This window comes from Triticum aestivum, chromosome 4B (genome assembly GCF_018294505.1).
Source record: "Triticum aestivum cultivar Chinese Spring chromosome 4B, IWGSC CS RefSeq v2.1, whole genome shotgun sequence".
In the NCBI taxonomy this organism is placed as follows: Eukaryota; Viridiplantae; Streptophyta; class Magnoliopsida; order Poales; family Poaceae; genus Triticum; species Triticum aestivum.
Genome location: NC_057804.1, coordinates 169,377,351 through 169,389,241, shown reverse-complemented (window position 1 = coordinate 169,389,241; position 11,891 = coordinate 169,377,351). Strand labels below are relative to the sequence as shown.

The 11,891-nt window shown below is 52.3% G+C and overlaps 1 protein-coding gene across 1 annotated transcript; it reads left to right on the top strand.

Moving 5' to 3' along the window:
- The first annotated feature begins 4,280 nt into the window (after window positions 1–4,280).
- Window positions 4,281–9,417, top strand: LOC123091616 (probable beta-D-xylosidase 2). The gene is made up of 3 exons (XM_044513178.1): window positions 4,281–4,715; window positions 7,099–8,440; window positions 8,566–9,417. The coding sequence occupies exons 1-3, from the start codon at window positions 4,326–4,328 to the stop codon at window positions 9,192–9,194; spliced, it is 2,361 nt and encodes a 786-aa protein (XP_044369113.1). The 5' UTR covers window positions 4,281–4,325; the 3' UTR covers window positions 9,195–9,417.
- Window positions 9,418–11,891: the final 2,474 nt, after the last annotated feature.

The window sequence follows — 11,891 nt, the reverse complement described above, 5'->3', positions numbered from 1 at the left end:
TACATTGTGGAGCCCGTCGCCCCCAAATTCAATCCCTGGTCGGCCTGCCCGATCACTTTTGATCACAGGGATCATCCGACTAGTATCCGACATGGAGGATCGGCTACCTTGGTGCTCGACCCAATAATTGATGGATACCATCTCACTCGAGACCTTATGGATGGCGACAGTAGTCTTAACCTGATATATCACGACACTGCCCGCAAAATGGGGATAGACCCATCAAGAATCAGCCAAAGCAATACTACCTTTAAAGGAGTGATACTAGGCGTCGAGGCCCGCTGCACGGGCTCTCTAGTACTGGAGGTTGTATTCGGTTCTCTCGACAACTTCAGAAGCGAAGAACTAATCTTCGACATCGCTCCATTCCGAAGCGGCTATCACACACTACTCGGGAGAACGACCTTCGCTCGTTTTAATGCAGTACCGCATTATGCCCATCTTAAACTTAAGATGTCCGGTCCACGTGGCGTCATCACAGTTAGCAGAAATACAGAGCGTTCCTTATGTGCGGAAGAATATGTGGCGGCTCTAGTAGCCGAATACTGAGCCGCCCCTCCAACCAGAATAAACGGTCGGTCGTCAAGACCACGAACACGGTTAGACGAGTCCAGCGCTCCACCAGATGTCACAACCCAGATAAACCTGAGCTTGGGTTGATAGATATACCCCCATGAGTGGTGCTAGGGGCTGCTCGCAAAAAAAAAGAGAAGAAGCCCATAGTTCGGCTCGACCCTATTAATACAATAACATATTTTCATGGTTCGTTCAGATTAACCAACTATTCGCACGAAGTCTTTCACCTGGGTTTTTCCCTTTTTACAGATGATCATCGTGCTACACCCCTCCAGGATACGGCACAACGGAGATAAAGGCGCAGACGTGCAGCAGGGCCCCGCTCAAAGGTTTCTTTTTAGATTAAGACCCTGCGTAAACCTTTTTTAATGTCTCTTGTTGCTTCATACCCTCCGGACACTTAATACAACTGGGAGGGATACTGGCATTCTTGACACTTCTTCACGCCAGACTAATGCATGTACCTGGAAACACATGGCTCATTATCGAGGGCGTTACTCAGCCCAGTATATGTCTTAAAGTCCGAATACCTTAGGGAGTATTCGGCGTCGCGAGTTTGGCCTTATATGCATCAGCTCTGAATCATTTCTTTGGTCAGGTTTGTCCGGCTCCCATGTTTTGCTACCTTACATTCCGCTCTATCGGCTAAGGGGGCACCGGGAGAACTACTATGATTGTGCCCTGGTTCACCTGGGTGAGCACCTCAGTAGAGAAAGCCGAAAACTGACTGTCATGATATAGCGCGAGACTGGTCAACCACTCGATGACTCAGTAGAATCTTCGCGATTCCTCCGTATTAACGAAGGACTGGTTTCCCGGTCATGTACGTACGCGCACCACATTCGGATGAACGCGGAAGTACCAGGGGCTATATAGTAGCCCCACCGTCAAACTCCTATGGCTAAGTGAAAGTATTAAAGCTATATAGTCTGATTGCCTGGTTCGCCACGCTATCACCTCCTTAATGGACCAAGACGTTGGATCAAGTGTGATTATGCGCTTTTCTGAACACCCCTGCATTATAGGCGTGGGGGCTGAAGCCGACGACTGCAAACTTTCCGGGTATATACATACATACATAAACGGCAGCACAGGAGGCACTATAATCCTTTCAGGCAAAAGTATAAATACAGCCTCTATAATAAAAATATCATTGTTTTTTTACAATTCAGATACATGTCACTCGAACATGGTACTCTTCGAGCACTGAGCCTCTATTAAACGGGCACCTTCTAGAACTTCTTCAAAATAGTGCTCGGCCGGGTCTTGGCCCCCCGTCGGACCCCCTACCAACATGATGAAAGTGACTAGATGAAATTCCCGTGTACCCTCAAGAAATCTTTGCTTATCATAAGAGACCATTTTGGCCTTTCCTTTGTCACAAAAGGATTTGGCTACCTTGCTGCACTTTATTTACCGTTATCGTTACTTGCTTGTTACAAATTATCTTGCTACCAAACTATTTGTTACCAACTATTTCAGTGCTTGCAGAAAATACCTTGCTGAAAACCACTTTTCATTTCCTTCTGCTCCTCGTTGGGTTCAACACTCTTACTTATCGAAAGGACTACGATTGATCCCCTATACTTGTGGGTCATCAACAGCTTGCCGAGACTAGAACCATGGGCCCCCCTGGCGCGACCGCAGTCCTCTCCTTCGTGGCCGGCAGGCACCAACCACCGTTGGGGCCCGATATGGCCATCGAGTCGCCGGCGCTCTGCCCGACCCTCTGGCCACGCACGTCGCCAACTCCGAATTGCCAGTGCACCCGCCTCGGGCCAGATCTGCTCCGCCCATCTCCACTGATGCGACCGTCGGAGGGGACACCGCTCTGCCTGTTGTCGTACAAGACCCCCAAGAATAGAGGCTCATCACGATTAGAGAAATCCGAGACAGAGTCAAGGTGAATCAGGATCTTGTACTGCAAAAGGGATGGCTCCATCAATGGCACAACCTGCCCCAGCTCCGGAACCGCAAGCCACCTGAGCAAAGGAATGGCCTCCGGCTCCGCCGTCCAATCTGTGATCCTGAACGCAGAGAGGTCCTGTCGCGAGCTCGTCTCCGGTGCCACCATGTCAACCAAGCATGATGAGCCCATGAGGTCCTCCACAATTCCACGCTCCCATGCATGCGCCAGAATGCCCTCCAGCACTAGCGAGACTTTGAACTCGAACACAACGTGCACAGCCTGGGCTTGTCGGTTCCATTGCCTGAAGTAGAGCCGGACTCCACAGTGCTCGACGAACGGCCTCTTCGCGACCCTGTTACGGTGCTCCTGGCGGCTGAAAACGATGAGGAAGTCCTCCGGGCGATAGCTGTGAACGGAAATCCATTCCCGCTCGATGCCGACGACTGCCCCGAGTGCCACGAACACGAACCCCGGGGTGATGACGTGATGGGTACCCGGTGCATAAGTCACCATGGCAAATTGCAGCCTCCTCTCGAGATCCGCCATGGAAGAGGTGCGATAGATGATGCATAGCTCCCGCGGGTTGAACTCCTCTGGCTGAGCGCTGGCCAGGCGCGGGAGGTGCAGGCGAGGCCAGACGGCAGGCGCCGCTGCAGAGGCATGCGGCGGCGGGGGAAGCGGGGGCGAGGGCCTCCTGCCCGCAGCTCGGCGCGAGGGCGCCTGGTCGGCGAGAGCCACCATGGCCGCGACATGGCGCCGGAGCTCACCCTCCGGGGACGGGCTGCGTGGCCTCTTGAAGTCCTTGGAGCAGTGGTCGGATCCACCACACCTCAAGCAGACGATGTCGTTCGTACAATCTTGCCGGAAGTGCCCCTCCTCAAAGCACCTAAAGCACAAACCTGCCATCTCAGGCGAAACCTCCCTTCTCGTCCTCGCCGAGGTCTTCTCGTGTGCAGCGTGCCCGCGGTCACTGACCCAGCGCCTCCACATCTCCTTCCTCGTCGGCGGCGGCTGCCTCCAGGCCGCCGCGTCCGGCACCACCACCACATCCGCAACCGGGGAGCTGGGGCAGGGCCCATCGCCTCTAAGCCTGCCGAGCTCGAGGATAGGCCGAGGCCGGACACCACCGGCCGCTCACCGGAGGGGCGGAAGGTGGAGTCGACGGAGCAGGGACTCGTCACCATGGGAGCGAGCGCGACTAACGAGAGCAGCGGGTTGGAGGACTAGCGGAGTGGGCGGTGGCCGCCGGGGTCGGAGTGATCGCCAGCGGGGAAGGGTGGTCGCCGCCGCCGGAGTGGCGAATGGCGGGCAGGGGCTCTCGGTCTCGCTCACGATCAAGCGGAGAAAGTGAGAGTCGATCCAAATATTGTCTATCTACATCTATGATGATTTCATTAAATCTCAAGATGTTATGCCAGCTAAGTCCGTTGAAGGTGCTCATATAGGTAGTATTGTTTGTGCGTGCACTCATGGGGTGAATGTATGCTCGGTGTATGTGAGCGACTTCGATGTTCAAGAAAAAAAATACTGAAGTTCTTCTTCGGATAGCCAAATAAGCATTTTCCCCCTACCGAAATGGTTTTCAGAATACCTTTATTCCCCTTTTTTGCGGGTAGAATACCTTTATTTCCGTATGAAGTTAAAAAGATCATCCGAAAAAACTTATAGCCAAATAACCGGTTAAATTATTTTTGGACTGCGCATATAATTAATCAACTCTGAAATACATGAAGGTGGTTGCCACTTGCATTTTGCCCTTCCGCCTGTGTTATATAATCACACGGGCTCTCCCCCTCTCCATTTCCACAAAAGCCTCGCAAGAAAACCAACCACCACCACCATGCGGCGCCTCCGCCTCCTCCTGCCGCTCCTCATGCTCGCCGGGGCGGCGGCGGTCGTCGCCGCGCGCCCACCGTTTGCTTGCGCGCCCGGTGGCCCGGCGACGTCGATGGCATTCTGCCGGCGGTCGCTGCCGCTGCGGGCGCGCGCGCGGGACCTCATGGCGCGGCTGACCCGGGCCGAGAAGGTGCGCCTCCTGGTGAACAACGCCGCCGGCGTGCCGCGGCTGGGAATCGCCGGTTACGAGTGGTGGTCGGAGGCGCTCCACGGCGTGTCGAACACCGGGCCTGGGGTGCGGTTCGGCGGTGCGTTTCCGGGCGCCACCGCGTTCCCGCAGGTCATCGGCACCGCCGCGTCGTTCAACGCCTCGCTCTGGGAGCTCATCGGCCGGGTACGTACATGCGTGCTCGCTCTCGTGCCGGCGCCGGCATTGCCGATGCCATTCAGCCGGCTCTCGTGCCTGAGCGCTCTCTGATGTTCCTGTTTGGTATGCGAGCATGTGAACTCTTGCTTGTCCGTGCCCCTCTCGCTGCGAACCGCGCCTGTCTCGGGCAGAGCAGTTCCTTCCTTTTCTTCTGACGGCGCTGACGTTTCGCGGCACCAATCTCAAAGCAGAATCCTACCGCACCGAGTCACGTGGCAAGCTGCACGCATGTTGATTACCTTGCCGAGAGATTAAGTAACACAGAATGGACGCACAATAAATAGGCTGATTGGTTAGATAAAGAATACTCTTCCTCGCAAAAAAAAAGAAGATAAAGATTACTCTAACCCCCAAACAACTCTCTTATTTGTCGCTCACGAAATTCTCCCAGTTTTCAGTAAACTTAGTGTTCAGTTTTTTGTTTTTGTTTTTGCAAATTGTGTCGTAGATTCAGCCAACTAACGAGCGTGCACTCTACTGTTGCACCGGCCAGCAAGTAGTAGTACAGTAGTACTAGCATCAAGTGGTGTGGATGATTGGTAGATGGATAGGGTAGGGAGGGTACTACTGGTGTTAGCACAGTGTGTGTGAGGATGAGCCAGGAAAAGGCAAACAATCCGGATGCCCTTTTGCAAGTGGCTGCCTTTAACCTTTTATAAGGGCACTTTAAGACAAATCTAGTGGCATTTATTCGTCTAAACTGAAAAGAAAAGAAAAAGACAAATCTAGCTTGAATTTAATTTATGCTCCAAGACTTGGTTTCAGTTCAGCCCATCAGCATATATGCTGCACTTGCTGCCATACAGTGTCATCATCATCTAGGAGCCAAATATACTCCCTCCGTAAACTAATATAAGAGCGTTTAGATCACTAAAGTAGTGATCTAAACACTCTTATATTAGTTTACAGAGGGAGTATTAAGTAAACACCCCAAATGTGATGAACAGATCTAGTAGAGTGTAGTGTCCAGATTTTTGTAGTGGCAGATAGGAATGAGTTGGTGGGTGGGATTCCTGGTTGGCCAATGGTACAAGATGTTCCGTGCAGCCATGTGCAAGCCAGCCTAGCCACCCAGATCAGGACTACTCTGTCTCTAGCTAATCAGATCTCAGCGTGTAATTTGGGAAAGCAAGCGGCCGTGTCCGCGAAAACGGAAATAACCTAATCACTGTTGCTTTGAAAATAGACCTAATACGCGACAGTGCTGATATCTGGGGTTAGCAGCTCAATAGTTGTTGGCTTCTTGGTGGGAAGTACTCCAACAGCTAGTCAGGGACACTGTTGCCGCCTATCTGCTTTTCGAACAATGAATATAAGTACTACTGCCGCCTTCAATCGTTTTTAAGACAATGAAGACTTTTTACTCCATATATTAAACCTTTCAAATCCTGCAATTTTGATGCATCCAACGGGGTGTTAAACTCTGCGATTCGAGATTAAACAATGATGTAGTAGTAAGATCAAGGAGTTATTGCGTACTGGACTTGTGTCTTCTGGTCTGTGAATCCACTGAACCACATGCATCGTAACTTGACATGACAGGTATAGCACGTAGTACATCATCCATCCAGCTTACCCACGTGATTGGAGAGGCAAAGATATGATGCCGCGTAGATATCCGTGCCATTGCCAACCAGATTCCTCTTGCTTGGAGAAGTATTTTTCTTTCACATTTGATCATGGCTTGCATTGCCCGGTTGTCAGAAATTTTGATCTTTAAGTTTCACTCCAATTTTTGAAGTAGGAGCAATACATACGTCCCCATTATATTTCGTGCTGAATTTTAACCATAAATTTAAATAATAAAATATTCACGCATGTTTAAATAATTATTGGACTATGCTTAAATATGAATTCAAGGATATAATTTTTGTTGACATGCATTAACATTTTATTATTTAATTCTTTGGTCAAAATTTGACACAAGTTACAAATAAACCGAACGGTCGCAGTACCATTCTCTCTTTGCCATAACTTTCGAGCAAAAGACACAAATTTGACCGCTGGGCAAAACTATTCACAAATTGAACTGTTTTCTTTTAATATTTCATCTAGCTGACCCCTAATGTACAGCGCCTGATAGTAAGACACTCCACTCTATTGCGCCGCGCCTAATACTTAGGCGCCACACGCCCGGCAGTTAGATGTTACACTACATTGTGCAACGTCTAGCTGCAAGGAGCTGCACAGTAGATTGCAGCGCCATACTGTCGGGCGCTATAAAAAGGATCAAGGTGTGAATTTTTTAAAAAAGTAGTTTGGTTTGTGAAATACTTTTGCTTTGAGGCCAAATTATCAATTTTGCCACAATTTTCGTGTTAACATACGTACACGCACATCATGCATGCAGGCGGTGTCAGACGAGGGGCGAGCGATGTACAACGGCGGTCAGGCGGGCTTGACCTTCTGGAGCCCCAACGTGAACATCTTCCGCGACCCGCGGTGGGGCCGCGGCCAGGAGACGCCAGGCGAGGACCCCGCCGTCTCCGGCCGCTACGCCGCCGCCTATGTCCGCGGCCTCCAGCAGCCCTACGGGGGCGGAGGTCGCCACGGCGGCCACACGCGCCTCAAGACCGCCGCCTGCTGCAAACACTTCACGGCCTACGACCTCGACAGCTGGTCCGGCACCGACCGCTTCCACTTCAACGCCATCGTCACGCCGCAGGACCTCGAGGACACCTTCAACGTCCCCTTCCGCTCCTGCGTCGTCGACGGCCGCGCCGCCAGCGTCATGTGCTCCTACAACCAGGTCAACGGCGTGCCCACCTGCGCCGACGAGTCCTTCCTCCGCGGCACCATCAGGGGCAAGTGGCACCTCGAGGGGTACATCGTCTCCGACTGCGACTCCGTCGACGTCTTCTACCGCGACCAGCACTACACCAGGACCCACGAGGACGCCGTCGCCGCCACGCTCCGGGCCGGCCTCGACCTCGACTGCGGCCCCTTCCTGGCCGTCTACACCGAGGGCGCCGTCGCGCAGCGGAAGGTGTCCGACGCCGACATCGACGCCGCCGTCACCAACACCGTCATCGTGCAGATGCGCCTCGGGATGTACGACGGCGACCTGGCCACGCAGCCGTTCGGCCACCTCGGTCCGCAGCACGTGTGCACGCCCGCGCACCAAGAGCTGGCGCTGGAGGCGGCGAGGCAGAGCGTCGTGCTACTCAAGAACGACGGCGCTGCGCTGCCGCTCTCACGAGCCGCGCACCACACAGTCGCCGTCGTCGGCCCGCACTCCCAGGCCACCGTGGCCATGATCGGGAACTACGCCGGTCAGCCGTGCCGGTACACCACGCCGCTGCAGGGCATCGGCAGGTACGTGAAGACCACATTACATCAGGCGGGCTGCACCGACGTGGCATGCCAAGGCGGCAACCAGCCGATCGCCGCTGCCGTCGACGCGGCCCGCCGTGCTGACGCCACCGTCGTCGTCGTTGGCCTCGATCAGAAGGTCGAGGCCGAGGGCCTGGACCGGACAAGCTTGCTCCTTCCTGGTCGCCAGGCGGAGCTCGTATCCGCGGTGGCGAAGGCCTCCAAAGGGCCGGTGATCCTCGTCCTCATGTCCGGCGGGCCCGTCGACATTGCCTTCGCGCAGAACGACCGGAAGATCGCTGGCATCCTGTGGGCAGGGTACCCCGGCCAGGCCGGCGGGCAGGCGATCGCGGACGTGATCTTCGGTCACCACAACCCAGGTATGTACACTTCGACAGTCTCTATTTGAATGATTCAAGTCGGGATCGAATTTCAGATGACAAAATTAACCAAAAATTGAAGCAAGGAGACGAGTTTGATAGGTTTTGGATTGGAATTGGTGCAGGAGGGAAGTTGCCGGTGACATGGTACCCACAGGATTACCTGCAGAAGGCGCCGATGACAAACATGGCGATGCGCGCCGACCTGGCGAGGGGGTATCCCGGACGGACGTATCGGTTCTACACTGGCCCGACCATCCACCCGTTCGGGCACGGCCTCAGCTACACCAAGTTCACCCACACGCTCGCGCACGCGCCGGCGCAGTTCACCGTCCAGCTTGCCGGCCACCACGCCGCCGCCGCCTCCTCCCTCAACACAACGAAGCATCTTGGCCGCGCCGCCGCCGATGTGCGTGTCTCGCACGCGCGGTGCGAGGGCCTGAGCATCCCGGTCCACGTGGACGTGAAGAACGTCGGAGACCGGGACGGCGCGCATACGGTGCTCGTGTACGCGTCCCCTCCAGCTGCGGCCGCCGCGGCCCACGGCGCGCCCGCTCGTCAGCTGGTTGCGTTCGAGAAGGTGCACGTTCCCGCCGGCGGCGTGGCCCGCGTCGAGATGGGCCTCGACGTCTGCAACGAACTCAGCGTGGCCGACCGGGACGGCGTCCGGAGGATCCCCGTGGGCGAGCACACGCTGACGATCGGCGAGCTAACCCACTTGGTCACGCTGGGGGTCGAACAACTAGCAGTGTAGTGGCTAAGGATTCAGACATTAGCCATGTATGTCAACAACAAGTGTTGGATAGTTCGGAATTGGATTTTCATGGTGCCAGCCACTGTCTCCGCAAAGGTGGAGAGAGGAATTAGAACTGCACCTGATTACCAGTAGAATTGTTCTACGCACTGCAAACGATTATGAAACTGGGAGCCATACAAAGAATCATTGTTTCTACCTCTCGGGTGTGAAATTGTCTCCATGTATTCCTGAATCTTGCTTCTACTTTGATTGGTCATAACCATGCGCTTCACCTCTGTCAGGGGGGGAAGTATCACATGATACCACTCCTTACATGCTACCATGATACCAACTTATAAAATTCAAATTTAAACATGTCAATTTTTTTTGAAAAAAATCAGGGATGTTCACAACATATGTTGATAACCCCTAAAAAAATCAGATTTAAATTCGACATACAGGAAGAGAAACAAAAAAGACAAATCCATCATGAATAGTGTCAAAAGAAGACAAGCAGAAATGCCACTATTCACATCTGAATTTGTCATTTTAGTTTCTCCTTGAGTATTTCGAATTTCGATCTGAATTTTTTAGGGGTTGTCGACATATGTGATGTGAACCTCCATGATTTTTTTCAAATTTTTTTGACATGTTTAAATTTGAATTTTATAAGTTGGTATCATGGTAGCATCTAAGGAGTGGTATCATGTGATACTTTCCCCTGCCAGGGCCCGAGTGCCACTGTACTAGTTTCCTGTACAAACTTGCAACCGGGGCAGGGAGCTGGTCATTCTAAAGCTCATCTCCAACCGGAACCTCAAAATGGCCGTAAACATGCCAACCGAGTTGTCCGGATGATGCAAGCCATCCACCGTGGTACCTTATCGGTCTATGAACGTGTCTGCTTGTCCGAAATCAAGCAAACCAGAAGCAAACTAGGAGAGATTTGCGGGTGTCCGGGCCATCACGTTCGCCGACACCCCGGTTCCACCCAAAAAGATCTCCCGCGCGGCCGCAACTCCGCTCCCCGCACCGCATTAATGCTGGTCCAGAGCGGACACGACTGGTCACTAGAGTCGTCACTGAAGCTCTGGGTCGGCCGAGAGTGCCGCATCTCAGTCTCCGTAACTGTTCAATGCCAGAGAGAAGCAGAAGTGAGAGGGGCAGGGAACAAAGTGAAGAAGAAAGAGAAGGAAGGAGGAGGACATAGGGCGCGGGGAAGGAGGTCACGGGGGCGACGGCAGCTTACGAAGATCTGGAGGAGCGCGGGGTAGGCTCTTCGGAGGAGCTCCGCGGCGGCCCTTGAAGTTGCCTGGGTGGGCACGAGCCCTCCCCTGGCGGATGTATGCAATGTCTTAGACGTCGGCTGTTCCTCGGGCCCTAGATGGGCTCAGAGGGCCTGAGCAAGCCACGTCATATGGTAGGGTGGCTGCAGTTGGTGGGGAGGCTAGGAGCTGCCCGATCGGGATCGAATGGTCTAGATCGACGGTGCAGATCTTGGGACAAGGGTTTCAGGTGGGGGAGCTTAGATCTGAGAGGGAGAGGGAAGTGGCTAGAGTTGCGGTTGTGGTAGGAAGGGGGAGGGTTTCTCTCCTAAAAATTAAGGATTTGCCTCAGTCATAAGAGATGGTTTTGCCTTATATATCGGGGGTAGAGGACTAGGTGCTAGGGGTGGGGTTTATGATGGAGGAAAGGGAGCTGCCTTCTTAGTAGTTTTAATAGCAATTTATTTAATTATTTAACCTGTTGTAGCGCCCTAATATTTAACTGTTCGGGCATCAAATGAATTCTAAATAACATGGAACTTTATATGTGCCCCCTCTATACTATAACAAGGCCACACAAAATAACTCGTTTAATTCGATTTTTTTAAACTAGTGAACTTGGAAATATCCATTCACTTAAATGAATGGGTTTGAGCTACAAGTGCTAGCTAGGGTTGTGCTAAAATCGTGAAATTATTTGGTTAGCTTTCAAATATCACAAAAGTGTGCAATATGATTCTTCAGGGGTGAGTCTCAGACTAGAACATCAAAAGGGAGAAGGGATTTATTTATTCACCATTTAACAAATGGAGAAATAAAACATTCAAATTAGTTAATGTAATATGATGATGATGATGCAATGTTGATGAGATGTGATGTCTACTACGCAACTTTCTTCTTGTAGACTTTGTTGGGCCTCCAAACATAGACTTTTGTAGAATAGTAGCAAATTTCCCTCAAATGAATGACCTAAATTTTATCAATCCGTGGGAGGTGTGCTACTTGTGAGCTGCGTTGGGATTTTTCTTGAAGAGGAGGGTGAAAGTGCAATCATGCCCTTACATCAAGTTTTGATGTTGATGACAATATACATGTAGGGGACTAACTATGTTCGTCAAGTGAATCTCAGGTGTTAGTCCCTGAATCATAAAAGTGGGTGGATCATGGACATACGGAGTTGTTTCTACTCAAGGAAGGAATACTAGATCAAAATGATTTTATCTCTATCTGTTCTTGAGTATAGGGATCTCGCACTATTAAGAGGGGATCGGTAGGGCCAGTGAAAGACTTGCTCACTTCAAGGATAACCTTGCTTCTCCACCTTTGGCATCATATCTTAAAACTACGGGAGAGTCTCTGCCTCTTCTCCCAAGCCGGATGTCCGGGCTGTTCGCCGGATATCCGGCACACACGTCGCATATCCGTCTCTTGCTGTCCAGACTCTAGTAAG

Coding starts and splice junctions, on each gene's coding strand:
- LOC123091616 (XM_044513178.1), top strand. CDS start 4,326: ATGCGGCGCCTCCGCCTCCTCCTGCCGCTCCTCATGCTCGCCGGGGCG. Junction 4,716..7,098: donor TCTGGGAGCTCATCGGCCGG/GTACGTACATGC, acceptor TCATGCATGCAG/GCGGTGTCAGACGAGGGGCG. Junction 8,441..8,565: donor CTTCGGTCACCACAACCCAG/GTATGTACACTT, acceptor GAATTGGTGCAG/GAGGGAAGTTGCCGGTGACA.